The 22,887-nt window shown below is 43.4% G+C and overlaps 1 protein-coding gene across 4 annotated transcripts in view; it reads left to right on the top strand.

The window, feature by feature from the left end:
* Positions 1 to 22,887, top strand: part of CACNA2D3 (calcium voltage-gated channel auxiliary subunit alpha2delta 3) — an 859,023-nt gene that overhangs the window by 562,300 nt on the left and 273,836 nt on the right. For all 4 annotated transcript variants that reach the window (XM_053897956.1, XM_053897957.1, XM_053897958.1 and 1 more), the window contains 2 exons: positions 485 to 563; positions 11,136 to 11,269. In XM_053897956.1, coding sequence (XP_053753931.1) covers positions 485 to 563; positions 11,136 to 11,269 — 213 coding nt within the window. The remainder of the gene's footprint in view (positions 1 to 484; positions 564 to 11,135; positions 11,270 to 22,887) is intronic.

Below are 22,887 nucleotides of genomic sequence, written 5' to 3' on the forward strand. Positions count from 1 at the left end.
CTAAAATCACGCCAGACACCACAGATGGTAAGACTCTCTGCAGCCTGTCCTCACCATTGGGGGAGAGGGATGTTGAGGGTCTTTTGGTGGCGTTTATTCCCAGGAAGAGCATACCCTGCATTTCCTGTGTGGATGAGGAAAATGGTTGCGGATTTGGTCCAGGCCTGGACGATCCTTGTCCATATGTTTGTAGCAAACCCAGACCCGTGATGTTGCCATTTCCCATTTCAAGTTGCTCTCCTCTGTCGTGTGTTGCACACCGAAAAACAACCACCACCAGTGCCATATGGTTTAAAAGATCAAAGGCCTGAGTTTTGAATATATTTCTAGCTGACTGTACTTCAAATGTCTTAAATATGTTCCTACAGATGGGAAGCCTGGGGCATTAAAGAGGTAAACCACATGTGTGTGTGCCACGCATGTGATCTGGGGCAGCAGAGTGAAAGGTGAACACCACTGATGCCTGTGTTCCTCTTCCTCTCAGGTCCGCATCTTCACCTACCTCATTGGACGGGAGGCTGCTTTTGCAGACAATCTCAAGTGGATGGCTTGTGCCAACAAAGGTAGGTTCCCCCCCCCGTGTGCTTGGCTCTGAGTAACTTCCCCTCGGATGTGCCAAAATTGGGATGGTCCTGAGAAAGTAGAAAGTTCTAAGAGAAGGCTATGAGTTCTAAGACAATGTTTGGGTGTTTCTAGATGAGTTTTGATAACTTATAATAGCATCTCCAGAAATACATTTACAAATTTTGAGGACATTGTCATGTGGAATGGTTAACCCTCTACACTCTGCCGCTTAGTTGCTGGGTGACCTTGGGATGATTACGATGGCATAGCACTTTACTGATCACCAGATACCCGTGTGTTCACTCCACCTTCCTAGTCCCCTTGCAGTTAGCTGGGGCCTCAAGACAGGTTCAGTAGGCCGTGAGCAAAACCAACCTGCATCATTCCTAGGCTAAAGCGCGTTAGAGCTAGTATGATAGTGTCCATACAATGTTCTCCTGCCCTTGTGAACTCTGAAACTCCATGCTCTGGATGGAATAGTCATGAGATGACTTCATCAGCCCGGTTTCCTGAGTGACCACTAGGGACGGAGGCCTTTCTACTCCCCCTGCCCCCGGCTGTGTGCCGGCCCATGCTGCCAGTATAATCAATAACCCTTTGTGTTAAGCTACTGAGATTTCCAGTTTGATATGTTCCCATAGCATAACTTAGCCTACTTAACTAATCGAATTAGTTTTTAACCTGCCTCAATGTTCTAATCTCCAAAATCAGGATGTGGATAATAGTTCTTCCTTTGATTCCTTTTAAATGTAAGGATTAATGAAATGGTGTATATTAGGTACCTGGTTCAATGTTGAGGCATGGTAAATGCTCAGTAATTGTTGCCTTTTCGATACTCCGAGGTTTATTATTTAATAATCTCCTGTTGTGTGTCAGAAACAATGCTTTGGGGAAGACAGAAGGAGGGAGGTAACTGGCCCACTAGTCAGTAAAGGGCTTCTTTTCATGCTACACACAACCAAAAAGGCAAAACAGAGGAGGCAAATAGCTGGTCAAGTCCAACCCCTGGAGTCTTAACCCAGACTCCTTGAGTTCAGATCTAGCCTCCACCATCCACCACCCATGGACAAGTTACCAGACCTATCTGGGTCTGAGTTGTGTCACCTACAGAGCAGGGGTAATGATGACACGTGCCCGACACTGTTGTGAGCCTGAAATGGGGTTCTGCAGGTAAAACTGGTAGTGCAGTGCCTCACAAATACATGTCCTGTATTATTTCCTGGTGCCATTTTGATCTGTAGGCATGTCTTATTTCCCCTTGGAGGCTACATGTTCTATGAGAACAGGCTTTTACTCTGATTTCATCATGAGCACTTGGGGAGAGCCCAGACTCCTATCTCACTCAGAGTGAGTGCTCCTTTAATGTTTGAAAAATGAGTAAATTGGCTATACACATTTACAAAGGAAGGCATGTCCTATCACATAGTAAACTAGTCTTGATAGATTTAGGTGGTCTTTTTTAATATTGTCTCTTAAGCCATGCTTTATTAAAAAAAAAAGTTCCAATGTTTGTACATTAGTGGAGGAAGGAGGACTCCATGAAGAGTTTGCACACCCCAGCTCTTAAGACAAAGTTATTTTAGTTGCAAGCAGCTGAAGTTGCTCTCTGAAATTAAAAAGAGGAGTGTTTTGGAGAGGAAAAGGAGTGACTCAGAGCCCAGAGCGGGAAGAGAAGCTCATGTTTCATGAGGGACCAGGAGGCTGGTTTCAGTTCCTTTCTTCCTTGGTTTCTTTCTGCACCCCATGACATTCTTCCTCTTTGTAGACAGACCACCCCCCTCTGCCCGCTGTGGTGTGTGCACATCTAGAAATGACCACACCATGCCGTGCACACTCCTCTGTCCACACAACACATTGTGGGCAAGACATGATATTCAAAAGAAGAGTTTGTATCTTCTTCACTTGAGACTGGTCAGCATTCTAAATTCTGATTTCAAGTCCCTTCATTCCCCCAGAAAAGATGATGACCCCAAGCTTGGAGCAGGTCTCCCCAAGCTGAATTGGGCATGGGTGGAGGTAATCCCATAGAGAAAAATACATGTGTTCTGCGGGGGCTTAGCACTGTGAATGGGCAGGTGTGGGACATGAGTGGTGAAAAGGTGCATGGACAACCAAATAAACCTTTCTCGCCTTTCCCTTTGCTTGACATTGTCTTGAATTCTCTGCTTCTACTTGGAACAGTCTTTTAAGCCCGTGTCAATCCCCTCATCTTAAAAGGAGAGAACAGCATGGAAGGTTTTTAACATTTCCTTGAAGCACTAACATAACACATTTTACAATTAGTTTAGTTTAGTGGCTGGCTGGCCTCACTAAAAGGTATCAACAATTCTGATTGTCTCAGGATAATGCATCTGGCTTCACTTGGGGCAAAGTATAGGAGAAACATAGGCAATGAAGATATGGGGGTTCAGTGGATCCCAGAGTTCCTCTGAGTGAAGAGGCCATTCTTGAAATAAGTTTTGGAACTTTGTTGACATTTGAAAACCTTGAGCGAACTACACTTTTCCCATTTTTTCCTTTATTTTGTGGTCTTGAAAAGAAAGAGTTCCTTTCCATTTTCAAGTTTTTAAAAAATGTTGCTGTTATTCCTGCCACATTGGATTGTAGTTGTTCCCATCAGCTAGGATGCATTTAGTCATGGGTTCTTGTTTGTATCTGTCTGTGTCCAGCTGATGAAAATTACTCAAATTGAAGTCTTGTCTTAATCAACTAATATTACACCATAATTCAGTTTTAGCCATTGTTTATAAGAAGCTTTGAGGCATCCTTTTGAAGACAATTTAGTCAACTCAGAGTATTCCAGGGCCTGGATATAGAATATAGGCCTTTAGATTTATAAGTTCTGAGTACAGCAACTTGGAAAACCCAAGGAGGTAACAGTAGCTGCCTTGCTGGCTGGGCCATCAGATTCCACAGTGATTCTCCTTCTCTTCCTGAACAAATCCAGTCATTTCCTTCCCTGCCAAAGCAAGTCTGTCTCAAGACGTCTGCCTTCCTCACTCTGCTTCTTTTCTAAAGGGCCTTGTGAATAAAATGTCATTGTTTGCCACTCTTCAAAGTAACAGTCGCCACCAAAATGTTAGCTTCCAGTCATCTGTGCCCATATAAACATTGGCTTCACGTTGCGTCAGTTATGGGGTTTCAGACCATGTAACATCGGTGAGCAAGTATTCTTCTCTGGTCATTAATTAAATCATTGTTTATAGTCTCAGATTGTTATAGTATGGAGGCAGCATAACATTTTTCATCTCAAGTGACATGAGGTCCAGAGGGGGCCCCCCTTACATATTTTCTCCCTGAGTCAGCCAAGTTCTTCAGTGAAATGGAGCATTAGCATTTGGGGACCAAAACAGACACAGGGGGAGCCCAGGGGAGCCCAAGGAGAAGTCTGCTGGCTGACTGACCGAAGTGACTCAGGAGTCCTAGGGCCAGCACCTCTTCCCCAGGTCAGTAGTCAGGGACCCACTATCTGCACCAGTAGAGTCTGGTAACCATGGAGACAGTTCTCAGTCAGTGCACCTCAGACACTGTCCCCTGGAAACGGATTCCTGGGGACATTCATGCCCCTTGCAGGGGTTCTCTGTCTTGTCCAATCTACTAGCAAACTCCAGAGAGGCCTGGATCTCATTGGTTTGTTTCATTTTATGCATAACTAGGTCCTATCTTGAGGGAACCAGCCCTAATGAGGCAAAGAGGCAAATCATTTTAAACCCTTGAAAATAATCATTGCCACTGTAGGGTGGCTTGTGGATCTTAAAGCTCTGTATTCACACTATTGGAGAAACAAGTGAGCTGGGAAAACTGGAAAGAGGGACCGACTAGCCCAGATACTCCATAAAGCCGTGATGACCTTCTCTAATGTTCAGTGTGCCAAGATTTTAAATAAGCAATGCCTGACTCTCCTTCAGAAATCGTGGTGGAGGGAGTGTTTTCCAGCTGTGCAAATAAAGAAGGGGCTCTGTGTTTGGGTTCTCAACCCATCAGTCATCGTTAGGTCGAATGGAAATGCCCCATGAGTCTCTCTTGGTTGTCCCTCTGGTCAGCTTGTCCCTTTTTGATGGGTTAATGGTCATTTTCTCCTGATCTGAGAGAGAACTGGTGGCCTAAGACCTCCTCGAGCACTCAGACCCACAGTCTTTTTCCATCCCCAAATCCTTAGCTTCGCCATACCTTTCCAAGTGTCTTGTCCCCTAAAAGATTGTTAAATTTATGAGCCCAGAATGGTTGTAGGTGGGATTGAGGGGAAAATGAAAATTATAACTTTTTGCCATTTTGGAGTAGGTGGGAGAAGGCAAAAATGTCATTCAGATACATTTATGTAATTTTTAAAAATTTTATACCTGTTGACCAATATCTCCCAATTCCTCCAACCCCTGGTAACCACTATTCTACTCTGCTTCTACAAGTTTGGCTTTTTTTAGACTCCACATAGATTTCATGTATAAGTGGTATCATATAGTATTAGTCCTTCTTTGTCTGACTTACTCACTTAGCATGGTGCCCTCAAGGGCCATCCATGTTGTCTCAGTGGTAGGATTTCCTTCTTTCTCACGGCTGAATAATATTCCATTGTGCACATTCTATAAACATGAGGATTGGAGGGGAGAGGGTAATGGTGATGAAGAGGAAGACAGGGCTACTGTTGTTAAACCACAGCTAAGCACACCAAACTGCTTACTCAATGCCAGGTAGAATGCAGAGCACTTTGGTGTGTTATCTCTGACCTCGTAAAGCTTTGGGAGGTGCGTGAGCAGGAAGCAGATTTGGAGAGACTGGCACCTTGCTCTGGGTTAGCAACCACCAGGTGGCCGAGCCAGGATCCAGGCCCAGCTGATCCAAAGCCCAAGCTTAACTCTTCACCAGGCTGTAGGGTTGCCTCTCTTTGGGGGGATGATAGTCCTGTTTCACAGAAGACTTGTGCTTGTTTCCCATCATATGGGAGAATCTAGAAAACAGAATTTAGAGTTTGAGGAAGGACTTTAACATGCCACAGCGCGTAAAGGCTAGACCAGGATTTATACTCAGCCTGTGCGTCCCAGAAGTGATCCTGCCTCAGCCTGTGCAGGCGTGTGGTCCAGTTCCTGACATTTTACAAATGGGGACATTAAGGCTCTGAGAGGAGATGAGGTGGGAAGAGTTGGCTCAGCAGTAGAGCTGCAGACAAGCCAGCATTCCTAGCTCTACCGCATGATCCTTCAAATTAGTTTTTTCTAACATGAGATTTGAAATTAAAAATGTAATTTTATTCACAAAGGAAAAGGCTTGCTCCTAAATCTGAGGTTTGGGGCTCATTCCGATGGCTTCACACTTGACAACGATGCCCACCAGGGCCACTGGGCTCCCTGTCCAGGGGGGCATTCTCTCCCAATGGGTTCTTCCCAACTCCTTGAAGAGCTCTCGTCTCTCAGGGCTCAGTAGACCTCTTGCTTGGTCTTTGTGAAAGTCCAAAGAACTGTGGAGACAGAAAGCACTTTGTAAACTACATTTTTCTGCAGAAATAAGTGGGTTTTTTTTCAGCAGTGTGTGCTGTTGACAGGGAGGAGGGAGATAGAACACTGCGAGGGTCTTCCGAGAACACTGCTGTTTCCTTAGGAGATGCACACAAGGTCACACCATCGACCTCGCTGCCCACCTTATTGCTCTGACAAGACTGGAATCTTGGCTTTCTAGTTTTCAGCTTGTCTTATTTAAGAGGCGGGCCGGGGAGAAGCCTCTGAAAAGACTCACTAGGAGCAGTGTCCATCACACCAAAGATGGAACAGGGACCCCGGCATGCGATGTGCACAGAAAGAGTCTCCCACTGAGGACTGACTTACAGGGCCCTCGCCTCTGGCATCACCACAAAGCTGAGTATCGAGTGATGTGCCAACAGAGCATCTCACGCAGAGGCATCTTTTCGACAAGGACCCTTAAGAAATCTCAAAGTAAGGGTGGTAAAATCTCAGAAACACAAAGCACCAGGCTGCCTGTGGTTTATCGCATTGAGTAGTTGTAACCCAGAGTTCACAGAAGGCTGTGTAAGGGAATAAGGTAAATAAATTGATGTTATGTAGAAAAATGAGCAGACCACTTGTAATAGATGGCTAATTTCAGCATTAATTAGTCCTTGGTAATTACCAAATGATTGCTGATTCTGTTTTCTTACATGATCTATGAAGTCCAAAAAAGCACATTAAAGAAGAGAATAAACATTCACGAGCTAGAATTTAAAAGAAATGAAAGTGAGGGGAGGGAGGAGGGCAGGTGGCCAGTCCAGAGAATGAGGAGGGAAAACAAGGGAAGCACCTATGGTTACAGCCAAAGCGGCCAGCCCTCAGTGACTTCCTGTTATCCATCAAAAGGTACATTTGTTAACTAAAACTTATATGAAAACATTTTAAAACAAAAAAGAGCCTTCAGAAAGTTTTTAAGTTTTAATGAATTGGGGCTAGATGATAAATTTGCATTAAGCTTTGCAGTATACATTATTAATAGTATTTTTATAATTTCAGCTTTTCTTACATTTTATACATCTGCATCCCTGGTCTATGTTTTGAGATAGAAGTTAGAACTGTGACGTGTGACCTTTTCAGTAGATCTTTGGTGCTAATCATTGAGCAGTTCCCAGGAACTTCAGGGGAGAGCTATACATTTCCCATCCCCATCCTCAAATTCTCAGCCACTGAGACACAAACAGCCCACGAGAGTCACCCTCTTGGGGCAGGACCTCTGAGCAGCTGTGCCTGACCCTTCCCAATACGGGGAGAGGCAGTGTCTTCTGTGGTGAAGAGCAAAGGTTTTGGAATCTGATGAACCTAGATTCGAATTGATCCAGGACAAGTTACTGAGCTCAAGTTCCTCTGTATACAGTGAGCACACGAGTTAGGCTGTTGTGTGGCCCAGGTGCAGGGAGACACTCGGACCTCATGAATGTCCCTACATTACTGTTGGTTCCCCCAGACCCCTGTGCCTGGTTTGGGGAATGCTGCTCTGGACAAGATAGGCACCAGATTTTTGTCACATGTCATGGAGTTTATATTCCAGTGAAAGAGAACAGAGTAAAACAAATAAAGGGAAGGTGGAGTGAATCGAAAGAAATAAGTTCAGGCAGCTCATCTCCAAATGATAACAGAAGCCAGTCATGGCAAAAGAGGATAAAAGGTATGCTGGGCAGAAGGGGCAGCAAGTGAAAGGCCCCGGAGGTGGGGTTGATGATGAACATGTTCTGTGAGAGGAAGCAAAAGGCCAGTGAGGTGAAACAGTGGGCAAGGATGGGAGTACAGAAGGGGATTCCATCACCCAGGTGGGAAGGGGCCAGTTGATGGGGAGTCTTGGTGGTCAGAGTAAGAATTTGAATTTTACTGTAACTCTAAACAGAATCTATGTTAGGACCTTAAGAAGGGAGTTGGTGATCTGCTTTATACCTACAGACATTCCATACAACTGCCATGAGGAGTATAGATAACAAGGAGGGAGAGGCGTGAGAGGCTCTGGGGGAGAGATGATGGAGTCTTGGGAGCAATGGAGATGGAAAACAGAATTTTAAATATATTTTAGAGGCAGGGCCAGAGGAACATGCCATAGATTAGCTATGGGGTGTGGTGAGGAAATGATGGCTATCAAAGATAATTCTTATGTTTTTGGCCTAATTGGGCAGTGGCGCCATTTGCTAGGATGGGGAAGACCCACCAGGAGAGGAATGGGTTTGGACAGGGAAATTGGGAGTTGGCTTTGGACAAGTTGAGCCTGAGAATCCTGTTACTCATCCCCATGGAGGTGTCAGGTATACAGTTGGCTATGGGTCTGTAGCTCTGGGGAGAAGCCAGCTTTTCAGAGCTCTAAGTATGATAAGCAAGGCCAAGTGAGTATGGTGTCCCAGCTCAATATCCTTCCAAATGTGTGATTGTGTTTCCTTCCTACTCCCTCCTATGCTAATGATCTCTCTCCCATCCTCCTCCTTACATTCATTCCCTTTCTTCTCTTGGCCCTATTTCGGAAAACCCAAATCAGGGTTTTTTACTGTTGGCTTTGAGCATTTGAATGAAAATACAGACAACTAAGAAAAATTCCTCCTAAGAGATGCTGTCTTCAGTGCACATTTGGCACAGGATCCCCGATTGGAATTGCTCTACACTGTGAATTGTTCGCCCATGTGCCCTGATGGTCCAGAACTTTCAGCTCTCTCCTTCTCCTCTCAACGTGGCAACACTTCTCTTAGCTTGTCCCCTGTGCCTTGTTTTTGGACCTAACACCCTTCCTTCAGAGCCCAAGTTTTGCCTGCTAGAGGAGAGATGAAATGCTTTCTGCTCAGTCACACTGTGATTGCAGTTGCCGTGCATAAAGGGATGATAGCATGAATGCTCTGTCACCCAGCAGCCCTCTTTAATCTTGCCTTTCCCACCTTGCCTCCAAGAAAGGGCCACCTGGAAGCCTTGTGGGAGCACCATCCCAGATGGATGTCCCTAACTGTAGTGCCTGACCTCAGAGGGAGTGCCAAGGTGCACATGGGCCCCCTCCCAGGCCACAAGCTGGAACAGGCACTCACGGTCTGTGCCTTTGGGGCCCTGTTTCCCCTGGGGTGGGAGAGGCCCCAGCCCTGGACAGGAGTGACAATGCATGTTAATTAGCACTGTGCAGAGCTGTCATCAGGAAGCCAGAAGCCACATGGTCCCAACCTGGTTTGGGGTTGGCACAGCAAATTCAAACCAGCTGGCCTTTGTTTGGAAATGCCCTGGGAGTGTTCTAGCCCATTCTGGACAACAGAGGGGCAGGCATTTCCTTACCCCGGGCACTGTTTTAGACGAGAGGTTCTGTAAACACTGTAGCAAGTGCTGTGACGGATCTGGTTCAGGGGCATACATAGCCTTCTCTGATTTGCTAGCAAGTAGGACATGGCGTGAGCTTAGTTGTAAGGGTCCTTATTGAAAGGCATGGGGAGGAAACATAAATTTTGTCCGTCAGTGTCCCCTTTATTAAAATTCTCTCATGACTACCTGCCTGGAAGATAAAGTCTAAACTCCTTTCCAAGGTCCTATGTAACTGTCCCCCCCACTCATCTCTGATCTTACAGCATCTGACTTCCAGCCCCCCCCCCCCCCCAGCTCCTTACTCCACCCATTCAGAGTGATTTTCAGTTCCTAGAAGGGGCCTGACTCTCCACTTAGGTCTTCACTCACACCCCTTGCTGTGATGGATACAGTCTCCCTCTAGCTAACTGGGCCCTCACCCTCCAGGGGCCAGCTGCACTGACCATTCCTTGGGGTAGCTGGGTTTAGTGGACTGTCCCTGGTGTGGGTTTCAGCATAATATTGACCGTGCTATTTTGCAGCTGTCTGTTTACTCAGACCTGCCAGGCCCCAGGAGGTCGTGCTGATCTTGTTAATCCCTGCTTCTCCAGTGCGGGGCACCACAAAAGCCTTTCAGAAATGTTTGAATGAAAGCCCCCCACTCCGGCCACCCAGACCTTGCTCAGCTCATGCCTCCTCTGCTAACATCTCCTAGCCCATGGCGAAACCAACAGGACTCAGAGGAGCTCAAAATCAAAACGGTGTCCCCATCACGAGATGATAGCACATTGAAGACTTTTTTTGGTACTTAGAAACCATGTCAAGCCAGCCTATTCAAAACGCAGGTCTGGTGACCACATGAGGCATGTGAGCTGGAGTTTCCGCCTCAAACACACAAAGGGCCAAATTCTGTTGGAGCAGAAGGAGCGGATGAAGAGACTCCTAACCCTGGGTGCACCTTCGGTGGTTGCTGCCTGATACCTGTGAGAACTTGGGCGAAGCACATCTCTTTCGTCTGCCTCAGTCATCTTGTCTTGAAAGTGGGCACAGTTATGCCCACTTCCTCATGTTGCAAGAACAAACAAGACAGAGTTTGTTTACCGAGTGTTCAGTAGATTTTATGCCCCTTCACATTCGGCATAGCTATTGTTACAGTTATAAAAATGAGATGGCCTTTAAATTTTGTGGTTCATAGTTTTCCCATTGGAAATAAAGTCACTAAAGTTAAAAAAAAAAAAAAAAAAAAAAAGCTCCAGAATGGCATGTAGAGAGGACTCCCATTTCTTACAGAGAAGGTGCATGTGGATGTGTATATGTGGATGTGTTGGGAAAAAGTCCAGGTGAACTTTCTTTATTGGGTTAGCAGGGGCTTTCTCTGAGACATGGGTTTATGGTTGATCTTAATTTTACTCCTTTTGCTTGATTATATTTTCAATATCACATGAACATATTACTCATGAAGTGGGTGATGGGAGAGATGAGATACGATGTTTAAAAAGGAAAGGGAAAAGGGGTGCCTGGGTGGCTCAGTCGGTTGAGCATCTGACTCTGGGTTTTGGCTCAGGTCACGTTCTGTTGCTGATAATGTGGAACCTGCTCGGGATTCTCTCTCTCCCTCTCTCTCTCCCCCTGCCCCACTTATGCTTTCTCTCTCAAAGTAAACAAATACACATTGAAAAAATAAATTAAAAAGATAAAAAGGAAAGGAAAAGAAATGAAAGAAGTTAACTAGAGGCCAAGAAGGAATGGCCTATGCTTGCTCTGCAGTGTACTTCTTCCTGCTATTAAGCTTGTTTCTCTCGGCAGGATTTTTCACCCAGATCTCCACCTTGGCTGATGTGCAGGAAAATGTCATGGAATACCTGCATGTACTCAGCCGGCCCAAAGTCATCGATCAGGAGCACGACGTGGTATGGACTGAAGCTTACATCGACAGCACTGTGAGTCCCTGGGGCCCTTGGGGGAGAGCCTGAGGGTTTTCCTCTGTGAATTCCAGAAGATGGTGTTAACCTTAAAAATAAAACTGTCAGTTGTTTGACCAGCAAAAATGCGTTTATTCAGGAATAGTAGACAATTGCAATCCAGGACAAGCAAGCTACAGCAAAACCGTAGGCAAGTCCAACGTTATTTTATGAAGAAAAAGGAAAAAGTTGGGAGGGGTTGTTTTGAACTAAAATCCACTGGAGAGAAGCAAGAGTTCAAGGTGATGATGGTTTCCCATTGGCTGGGTTGCAAAGGTGCTTGATTTCTTGTAGAAGATGCCATGTACATCTTTTCCTGTTGGGGCCTGTAACTGGTGATCCTTTCCTGTTGAGTAGTCTTCTGTTGGGTCTGTGATTGACAGTTCTTCTGACCGGTCTCCCTTTCTAGCATCCAAGTCCACTTGAGTGAGGTTTTCTTTCATTAATTTTACAATGGCTGTTCTATAACTCTTCCTCAATAATGGAGTTTGATGACATTTTCCTTTGTGGTACAGTTGTGTTGGTCCTCTGGGCAAGCAAGGTTGGTGAAAAATCATAACATCAGAATGTAACCAGCACTTTTGGCAGGTGTCTGGTCAGCACTTTGTTTTCCTTCCCATATGTGTACAGATTCTATCAGTAGCAGTTATTATGGGCTTGTTAGATTCAGTGCTAGCCATCTGAGAGGCCCAGTCCTGATGATGAATCTTGAGGTCTCAGCTTGGGAAAGTGACCAACGTTTAGCTCCAACAGTGAATTGGAGCCGCCGTAGAGGCCACAGCTGCATTCTCTTCCCAGAGACGAGTGAGAATATGCTTCAATGGTGGTTACACAGGCACTGGATTGATGTTGGAACTCTGGCCATGAACTCATTCTAAAGCAAATTCCAAGCAAAAAAAAAAAAAAATCTGATGTAGAATTAGTGTAAAAGGAGGAGCTTTGCCAATCATCTAGTAATGGCTCAATGGCCAGGTTTCTTGTGTAATTTCAGGGTGATTTTTCAGAGTGATAATGAGTCTGATGGGAGTGGCATTTTTCATTTATTGATTGTAAATGTTCTCACAGGGCCTCTCTCCCATCGTTTTTGTTGGGATTAACATCACATTAATCACTGTAACCCAGGCACAGCTGTCCTCTGGAGTGATCTCAATGGCTGCGGTGGGCCGGCTTTTCTCTCCATGAGCTCTCTCATTCTTGCTGCATTTCTGGCAGCTGTAGGTGAATGCAGGGCAAAAACAGCATATGGGGACCCAACTTGGGGGACACTGTGGTGGCCTGCCCCTTCCCTGGGAGAAATCACCTTGCATAGAGATGGATGCTAAGCTGAAAAACCCTCTCTGGTTGCCAGGGAGACCTGGGGCATTCATCATTTCCGTAGTCTGACCCCAGTTTGGTTTAAAATCACGGCAATGAAATAGCTAAGCTGCCCCATCTATGTGGGCACCATACTAACAACAACAGCCACAGCAACAGCACTGATGGTTTCATCTCTTATGTGTGGTTGAGTGTGGCAGGAAAAAGCCTTAAAGAAAAGGAGCCATGTGACTATTGCCAAGAATGAAGTGAGCTAGTCACCCAGTGGTTTGAACAGGGTTTGATCAGCCAGTTTGATCAGGCATTTTATTTGTTTCATCAATTTAAGACCTATAAAACAGAGCCTCTATGATTACAACATAGTGGTACCAGCAACCGAGAGATAGGTCAGTAGAATAGGAGGTCCAAAAAAAAAAACAAGGGATCCAACTACATATGAAAATTCGGTATAGATAAAGGTGTCATCTCAGATCGCTGGGGTCAGGATGGTTTTCATAATAAACGCTTTTGAGAAAACTAGATGGCCATTTAGAAAAAGATGAAACTACTTCTTTTTGTCACATCCTACCCAAGAAAGAAATCCAAGTGGAGCAGTGGTCCAAACTGTAAAAAATGAAATGATGCAAGCACTTGAACGAAACCTGGGTGAATCCCTCTATAACCTGGATTCAGAGAAAATCTTTCTGGCAATGACTCTAAAATCCAGATGCAATGAAAAGAAACATGAATAAGTTTAACTCCTTAAAGACAAAACCAAATGAAAACCAACTTTGATAAGTCAAAAACCACGATAAGCAAAGTCAAAGGCACAAGGTAACATGAGAGAAAATATTTGCAACATAAAGCACACTTAAGTCATTAATAACCTAATATATAAAGAACTTTTCACAATTGAGGGTAATACCTTAATATTCCTATTTTTAAAAGATGAACAAAAGACAGTAAACAATTTACAAAATAGTAACAATGCTTTTCCACATATGAAAGATGTACAGTTTCACTCGTAGAAAGACAAGAAAAATGAAAAGCACACCCTAGTGAAATACAATTTGGCATCGATCAGAGTGGCAAAAATTAAAAGCCTAACCGTACCCTCTGTTGATGAGGCTGTGGGAAAAGGAACACTCCTAGATTGTGTGTGGGAAGAGAATGGGGACAGCTCTATGAAGGGACATTTGCATTTATCCTTGGACCCAGCAATTCCACGTCTAGGAATGTACTCTGAAGACGAACCTGCAGCAATATGAAAATACATGTGTACAGGTTTGTCCATTACAGAAATGCATGTCATTTCAAAATACTGAAAGTTACCTAAATACACAAGCATAAGAGAGAGATTACGATAAACCATCGTACATACACATCATGGATCTTAATATGAAAAACAGGAATGAGGATGATTTGGTTTTCCTGGTAGATATAGAAGGATTTCCAGGATATATTGCCAAGTAAGAAGAATAAAATGTAAGAGTATAAACAGAGTCCCACCTTTTGTATCAGAAAGAAGAGGAAGTAGAAGGTATAGGTATATATGCTTAATTTTACAAAAAGAAACACAGAAAGGATAACGCATAGAATCAGTTACCTACGACAAGCGGAAGTGCAGAGGAGGAGATAGTGAACGGAGTGAGACACCTCTGGGTACACCGTTTTGCATAGCTTGGATTTTTGAAAGTAGGTTGATGTCCTATGCATTCAAAAATTACAATCGACAAGAATGGGGGGAAAACTAATAGTGAATGCAAACAGAACCAAATGAATCCAACTGAATTTCATATGAACTAAAAATATTACCAAAAAAGGGGAGAAAAAGCAGTACGCTTTTGAATATAGAACTTAGGCACCATGTTAAATCTTGAACAGACTACCCTCAGTCTAGGCGGGAAGGAGAACTGACACCAAACTCCTTTTGGTGTCATGTGGTGTCATGTGGGCCTAGCAAATCTGAATCTGGTTTGTGAGTATGGTAGGATTGAGCAAATGTGTAGATGAGGAACATAAAACAGATGCCTGCAGGATAAGACGGGATGGGAGGTCTCAGAATGAAACCCCAACTCTGTCCCTTGAAAGGGCCTAGACTAAGCAGTGGCACCCCAGTAGCAGTGAGCACATCTAGAACCCGGATCCTAGCTTCCTAAAACCATTCCCCACTAAAACAAACCAGCGTTCTTAGAGAAATTGCTAATTTCAGGGCTTGGGCGGGGAAGGTACCCCTTGCCCCCCTCCCTCCCCCCCCCCACCCCCCACCAAAGAGCCTAGAATATTTTATGCCAGAAACTAAGAAGTGCTCAAAACAACAGTAAGGTCATCTCACAAGGACACAGGAGTCAGTATGAAGGGGCCCTCACTGGTCAGCTCTGGGACAGTTTGAGCCTCAAAATAAAAGGGACAGTAGTGGAGTATAACCTGTGGAGTAAAACGGAAAGCCATGTGTTCTTACTGATAGTGAACAGATAAACAAATGTCAATGAGATGAACTGAACAGATGAAGTAGGTGGGCAGGGGCATGGTGCACAGTGCCCCGCTGACTGATAAATGTCAAGGGAACCATGGAGACAGAAGATCACCACTTTCCTGCCATTGTATTGAAGACTGGGTGAGGGAAAAGGGCCTCGGTGCAAGTTAAACCAAGGGGGAGATTTGGAGCAGGATATTTTCATCATCTCAAAGATCTTCCCCAGAGATTTTTGACTAGGTGTGAGGGGAAAAAAAATAGTCTCTACACAGTGGGAGAATCCAAATAAAATCTGGCGTGGGTCATCAAAATTAGTGTCACTAGGGGCACCTGGGGGGCTCAGTCAGTTAAGCGTCTGACTCGGTTTCGTCTCAGGTCATGATCTCACGATTTGTGGGTTCCAGCCCCATGCTGGGCTGTGAGCTGACAGCATGGAGCCTGCTTGCGATTCTCTCTCCCCCTCCCTTGCTCTCTCACTCTATTCATTTTTTATTGCTCTCTCACTCACTTTATTTCTCAAAATAAATAAATAAACTTTAAAAATACTAGTGTCACTAATGAGAACCAAATAGGCATGGCGTGCCTTTGGAAAGGACACATCATACTCATAGAGTATGCCGGCTGAGGATACATAACCTGAAAGTCATGGTGGTGGAAGGTCAGGGAAGAGGGCAAAGATTTTTATTAATATGATGTCTTGCTTTAGATAATGCTAATCACTTAAATCAATAGTTCTAGAGTTATTAAATTACATACACATATGTATATGCACATACATATATACGTTTACATATGAAAGGCAATGAAGAGATCAGGAGAACCCATTGCTACTCCAACTTTTCCATGAAAGAATTCTGGATAGCAGAGGCAAAAATAAATGGTCTGGGAGCAGCTCTGGACATGAAGTTTTCAGAGGCAATGTCTTTGAAGTCTTGTGCTTTATCTCTAACATTCTATGAAATTTGCATTTCTTCTCCATAATCATCTTTGCTTACTTTAAAAATAAAATACTGCTTTAAGTCGCTCATAATTGAGTAAAATGGTATGCCAAGATAACAGAGCTCATTTATTCTACCTCCTCAAGAATCCTTTGATAGACATAAAACTAGCGTCCTCCCGCCCCTGCCATTATGAATGATAGCTCAGCACCACCTCTGTGCTTTCCAAGCTTCTGTCGTGTCTTTGCAAATAGCCCTGAGAAATAATTCCCCCAGTAGAACATTCTGAGAGTCTCTTCTCATCTTGGTGGGGCTGAGAAACCGGCTGGGTCAGGGGAGACACTGGGGTTTCCATCTTCCTTCTTTCTACCGCTGTTCAGTGAGGACAAGAAGCTGTTGCTCCCATGGCTGCATCTTTGGCCAGGAAGCAACAATCTCTTCAAACTCTGTCTGGGCCTGGATTCTGCCAGGACAAGAACAAAAGCCCCCTGTTGTTTGTGTGTGGGCTCAAAAGAGGATTTGCATGCTGAACTTATCTGTAGAGTGGAAATTCTGAGATGAGTCCAACTTGGGAACCACCCACAAGATAAATGGCAGGGAGGCAGCATAAGCAAGACAAGTTTGTGACCATCCTGACACGTTCAGGACAGTCTCAAGCCAGCAGTGCCCTAATATGTCCCACCATGGAATAATGAAAGACACCAAATTCAGAAGCACTTGACATTGGGACTGGTGACCCCATTTTCATAATGTTCTGGTAGCATTGGCAGCTCTGGGCTATATATATATACATATACGTATATGTATGTATATACATATACGTATATGTATATGTATGTATATACATATATGTATATGTATATACATATATGTATATGTATATATATTTAAGCATTTACAATCTACCTTAGTTTATTAACTGATAGCATTGAATTTATCATTAAAAGAGACCCAGTCTGAATTCCATGTCTATACCATACTAGCTATGTGACCATAAGTCAGTCCCTTAGCTTCTTCAAGTATTGTTTTCTTCCTTTACCATGTGGGGATAAAACCTGACTTCCAGGGTTGACATTAAGGATTAAACATCTGTGCATGGTGAGAATGCAATAAATGATACCTATCATCCTTTCCCAAACTCAGGAAGCCCAGTGGGAATTTTTCTCCTTGGCTATAGGAAGTTTTGGAAATGTTCTCCTTTTTTGGGCTGGTAACTACAATACGGCTTATTCCCTTCTGATAATAGAATCTGGCACTTAGGTATAATGAGTCCCTTGGAAGCACTGTTCGTCTAGAGATGCACTTTAATCCCTTGGAATTCATTTCACTGTAATTACCTACTGTGGGTGGGGCATTAATATCTGGGGTTGATGTCTAGGGTCACTGTCCCCAAGAAGGACTAGCAGCCGTGCTGCACCATCCAGACCAGTCCCCACAGCCTCATGGAAGTAAGTACTGGCCGATTTCCCAAGGCAAGGGAAACACGGTAGGAGCACTCTCAATTGGCTACCAAATAATGGGCTCAGTGAAACAGTTCGTGCCTCTTGCCCAAAGCACACTGGACACTGGATCTGGAGGCCATACTGGTAGAAGAAGTTTATACACAACTGTTCCAAGTTGAGTTGCGAGCTTACTCAAAGTTAGTTGTCTTCATATTCAGACTTCCCAAACTTGTTGATGCTAGTTGTTATTTTATCATAATTGTATAAATTAATTATTATTGAAACCCATAACTTAATGAGTGTTAAAAGAAAATTGTTACTTCTGTGGATATGTAAATGAATGCATTGGAAAGACTCTACAGATTATTGCTGAAAATAACAATGTGTCAACTGTGGGCCATGTATCTCTAAGACTGGGGAGAAATAGCCTTCCATATATTCAGAGGAAATTGGTACTTAGCTATTTTCCCTCCCTCCCTCCCTTTCTTTCTTCCTTTCTTCCTCTTTCTTTCCTTCTTTCTTTTTCTTTCTTTCTTTCTTTCTTTCTTTCTTTCTTTCTTTCTTTCTTTCTTTCTTTCTCTTCCTCCCTTCCTCCTCTTCTTTTCCTTCCTCCCTTGCTTCCTCCCTTCCTTCCTTTCTTCCTTCTCTCCTTCCTTTTCATTAAGGGTAAGTTTACCTTGATTTGTTTGTTCTCTCTCAGGTTGATGTGGTGGGTTTGATGGCCAGGTTAGTATCTGCTTCCTATCTTATTGCCTCTTGGTAGCCTCTGGGAACTGTGAGCTCTGTGGACAGTGACCTTACCAAATACAGAGAGGAGGGCCAGCAGTTGGTATGTGCAGAGTTTTGATTTCCAGCTAGAATGACCCACATGCTCTTGTGTCATGGATCAGCATCATGGGGATAGCTGTGTTCGTTTTTATTGCTATGTAACAAATGAGCACAAACAGCAGCTTAAAGTAACACAAATGTATTATCTCAGGGTTCCCATTGGTCAGGAGTCTGGGCACAAGGTAGCTAAGTCCCTTGGCTCAGGGTCTCCCAAGGCTATAGTTCTCATCTGCAGTTCAGGGCCTCTTCCAGGCTCATTTGGATTGTTGGTAGAATTGATCCCTTGCAGTTATAGGACTGAGGTCCCTGTTTTCTTGCTTGCTATCATCTGGGAATTGCTCTCATCTCCTAGAACCCAAAGTTCCTGCCACATGGTCAATGAGAGGCAGTTCTCACGATGCTGTTTGCTTTTTTCCAGACCAGCAAGAGTGCATCCCTCTAAATAGAAGCTTCTTTGATTACGTCAGTCCCACCCACAATAATCTTTTAATTAACTTCAAGTCAATTGATAGCAACCTAATCACGCTAATGATATCCCATCATACTTATACTCAAGGAGAGGGAATTGTAAGGGTCATGTACCTACCATGGCAGAAATCCTGGGAGCTGTCTTAGAATCCTGCCTATTGCAACAGACTGCCCACATGCTGTGGTCTGAGAGGGAAAGATCATGCTGGAAGGAAATACAACCAACACCTCCTCCTTCCTGCAAACTCTCTATTAAAAGCAAGTCTCAAGGCAGCCATGTCTGCTCTTCATCATAAGACTGCTGCTTACCACTAATGCCTCTAAGAGCCTTGAGTCTCTTTGTGACATTGTAGTCTGAAAGTGGCTTTGATTTGTTTCGGACTCAGATACGATTAACCAGACCTGCTGATTAATATCATTTCTACCAAATACTGAAGGAGTAGGTATTTGTTGATTATCTAGTAAACATAGACACTTTATTCCACCAGTTGGCTTAACATGGTCTTAAAAGTCTTCTTTCTCTTTAATTATCTGGAAGTTAAGGCAAAAGGAGTTCCTGTTGGTTGACTCATCAGTCATTATGGCTGAAGACCCAGCAGCAACAAATATAATCATGTAATTGACTTAATACTTAAATGGATAGCTTAAAATGACCCGTGAGTGTGGTACTTTCCCTTTTTATTAATTATGTATTGATTCATACATTTCGGGGTCTGGACAAGCTAAAGATAAAAGTCTATATAGCCTAAATATAGATTCTTGCACATGAGTCAAGGATTGTATTTAACTAAGCCTGATCTAGAATCGGGACTGACAGAATTTTCCTTTCAGGGCCTGTCTTCTCTGCTGATTACTACCCGTCTGATTAAATATTCTGTTTCCTGCCTGGCTGTTCTATTCAATTTGCTTTCCCGGTGAAGCCCAAATAAATGAATTAATGTTAACAACATTAATTATGTTTAATCTAATAAGATCTCATGTATTAATTGACAAAACAGCAAACACCAGAATTCTGAAATTCATGGGCTTCTTATCAGAATACAAGTCATGCACAGTCATTATCTCTTAGGTGCAGAGCAAAAAATCATTAACAATGGAATTTGTTCCATTTTGTAAGCAAATGACTTGTGCTTTCCAGTTGGGACTTAATCATCTTGGGAATGCTACCCAACTTGCTGTGCAGGGTAGACGCTGCATTAAACTGAGGAAGCATCAGCATCCCTGATTAACCCCTCCAGGGGAGTTTCCACAGACCATGGTGACAAGCAGAAGGGAAGCAAAGAAGTCTTTTAGAAACAGTGGGAATGTGACCATTTAAAATAATGAGAATTCATTACCAAGCCCTCCTGCCCCTCCCTGTTGCTGGTAATGCAATTCAGTATGCAATTTGTAGGAACTTTCAAACCAATTTAGTTGCATTTGCAAATTGGACGTGTATCTTTCCTCCTCACCCCCCACTAAGTCCAACTTGGGAGAAAATGCTTCGCATTTGATAGATTGCACATTTGTTTCAGTTTCTCATCTAGGAATGGTACCTAGGCCATTTAGGAGTCGTTTGGGTGATTGCCTTAAGCTACATCGTACTGCCTAGAAGCAATTACTCAGGGGGTCGAAGCCATCATAAAGAAGTTGTTGGGGCTTGGAAACTGAATTTACAGTATTTTCCCAAGACACCGCTGCATATCAAAGGAGTTCAAATCGTCAAAACAAAAAGACACACGTATAGAGAAACATAAACCATCCTGCTGGGTCGTGGAACAGAGAATGCCATCTGCATTACATGGCATGGAGAAAACTGATTACGTTGGGACCTCTATTTCATAGCAGATGGGTTCATTAAATTTAATAGCCTCCAGAGCCTTTAGAAACCGTGTTAAAAACATGTGGAGCATGCTGTGACACTTCACTTCTGCCCCTGCAGTCATTATAACTCTGGCACAGACTATAAATATTATAGTACTTTATTTCCATTGAAACAGATTACTATTATAATTATTTTTTTGCCAGGAGATGGTGATGTTAAAAAGAGTGCATTCTGATTTCTAGTGCCATTTATATTTATCCAAATATTTTTCTTTTCCATTTGATTCTAGATTTCTCTATTAAATAGTGGGTTGTTGTTGTTGTTGTTGTTGTTTGTTTGTTTGTTTTTTTAGCTCAACCTTGTTTTTTTCTTTGAGTTCATGTTGTGAAACTATGAATTCAAAGTATAAAAGTACTATCTTCAGGAAAGATATTCTGATACATTATGGATGACTGTCAACTAATAGAAATGCTTAGAGCTGAAAATGAAAAAAATTAGTTTTTAAGAGTTTTTTTTTTTTATTTTTAGATTTATGGTTGTTTCTGCTATATGGTATAATAATTTGTAACTGTCCCTAAAGAAAGGACAGGCTCTAGAAATAGATAAGATCTTATAGAAATGGATAAGACCATTAAGCCCGAATAATCATTTAGCATAATAGATTATTCAGTATTCTTTGTGTACAAGTGAGAGCACTCAACTCAAAGTAGCAAAGGTCAAAAAGGGAATTCGTGAGCTCCTGGAACCAAGATACCTGTGTAGTTCTGTCCTGAGGCATGACTAGCTTCAGAAATCACTCCTGTGTTTTCAACTTCCAATGAATCTCATGAATTGCTTGATTTCTTGGCTTAGTTCTTGGGAAGGCAGTTTCCCACTCTTTAGGATGACAAACACGACCTTTCCCATCCACTAGCTTTCATTGTTTGATACCCTTGATTTCTCCCTTTCTCTTCCAGCATCTATATCAAATCCATAAAATGTCTGTTTGGGTCACAACCCCATTCTGAGAGGTGAGGTGGAGCTAACTGATGGCTGGAATCTCACAGAGTGGGGAAGAAACCAGTCCCAAAGGTAGTTGATACTGGGAGGGCTGCAAGGTACAGAGTCCTGCATAGACTTTGTCTGTAGACTCCCAAACTAATCTATGCCTGAGATCATGTATTCCATCAGTATGATATTCATTATGGTACCATGTTTTCATTTCTAAGTTTATTTACTTATGTATTTTGAGAGTGGGTGGTGGGGGAGAGAGGGAGAGAGAATCCCAAGCAGGCTCCATGCTGTTAGCTCAGAGCCTGATGCAGGGCTCAATCTCATGAACCATGAGTTCATGACCTGAGCCAAAATCAAGAGTCAGACACTTAACCAACTGAGCCACCCAGGTGCCCTATGGTGCCATGTTTTTAAGCAGTAGAGCTCTTTGTCTAGTGAAATGTTTCCATGGACACTTGGTGTATAATACATATAGAAGCTAAGCTGCTCTGGTGGATGTGGGGAGTAGGGCCATGGAGCCCTGGTTGCTTGGCCACCTCCTGAATGCTTAGGGAAGCTCCAAAGCACTGTTTTGCTTCTCTTTGGCACTGAAGAACCTAGGTAGTATTCTGAGTAATAAGTGAATCAGTCTCTGAAAATGGCAAAATGGAATTCGCTGCTGTGGATTATCTGCTGTGCCGCTAAGCTTATATCAAGGTACTGGGTTGGGTCCAGTTAGGAGAGATGGTTATGGGGATTGGAAGGTTGTGCCCATGGTTGTATTAGAAAACCAAATTGCCTGTGCTTTTTCCCTCAAATATCTGTATTTTTTATATTCTCTGGAGACCAGTTCCCTTGGCCACCCTTATTCACAGGTGAAACACGGTCTTCTTTAAGTCCTGCTTAACATGATATCCCAATTCAAAGCTGACACAGATGGGCTCAGTGTTTGTGATATGAGTTCATTTCTGAGCAAATTGCATAACTTACTCTAACCCACCATCCCACCATCCCATTGAGGTCAGATGTCTACCACTTATCCAATCAGCTGTGGCTAGGGAAGGGTCATATGATGGAAACAGATCAGCCAGAGCTGTGGATCACAGATTCTGTAGGAAAGATTTTTAAGCAAGAGGAAATGACCAGAGTCTGGAGGAGGTAACATTTCTAGACCTCTGTCTTTCTATCCACAGTTTCCATAAGCTGCATCCCCAACTAGGTTCTAATACTAACTCTCAGTACCGTATCTTCATTCCTCTTCTCTGAGCCCCAGGCTCATGGCTTCCTTTTAGTTCCAGCTGCTCCAACAAATATCTCCCAGTCCTTTCCCTGCCTCCCACATCTTGACATCGCCCTTCCTCCATCCACCTGTCTGC

Source organism: Panthera pardus, unplaced genomic scaffold, assembly GCF_024362965.1.
Source record: "Panthera pardus isolate Hobbes unplaced genomic scaffold, ASM2436296v1 HiC_scaffold_8, whole genome shotgun sequence".
Taxonomy (NCBI): domain Eukaryota; kingdom Metazoa; phylum Chordata; class Mammalia; order Carnivora; family Felidae; genus Panthera; species Panthera pardus.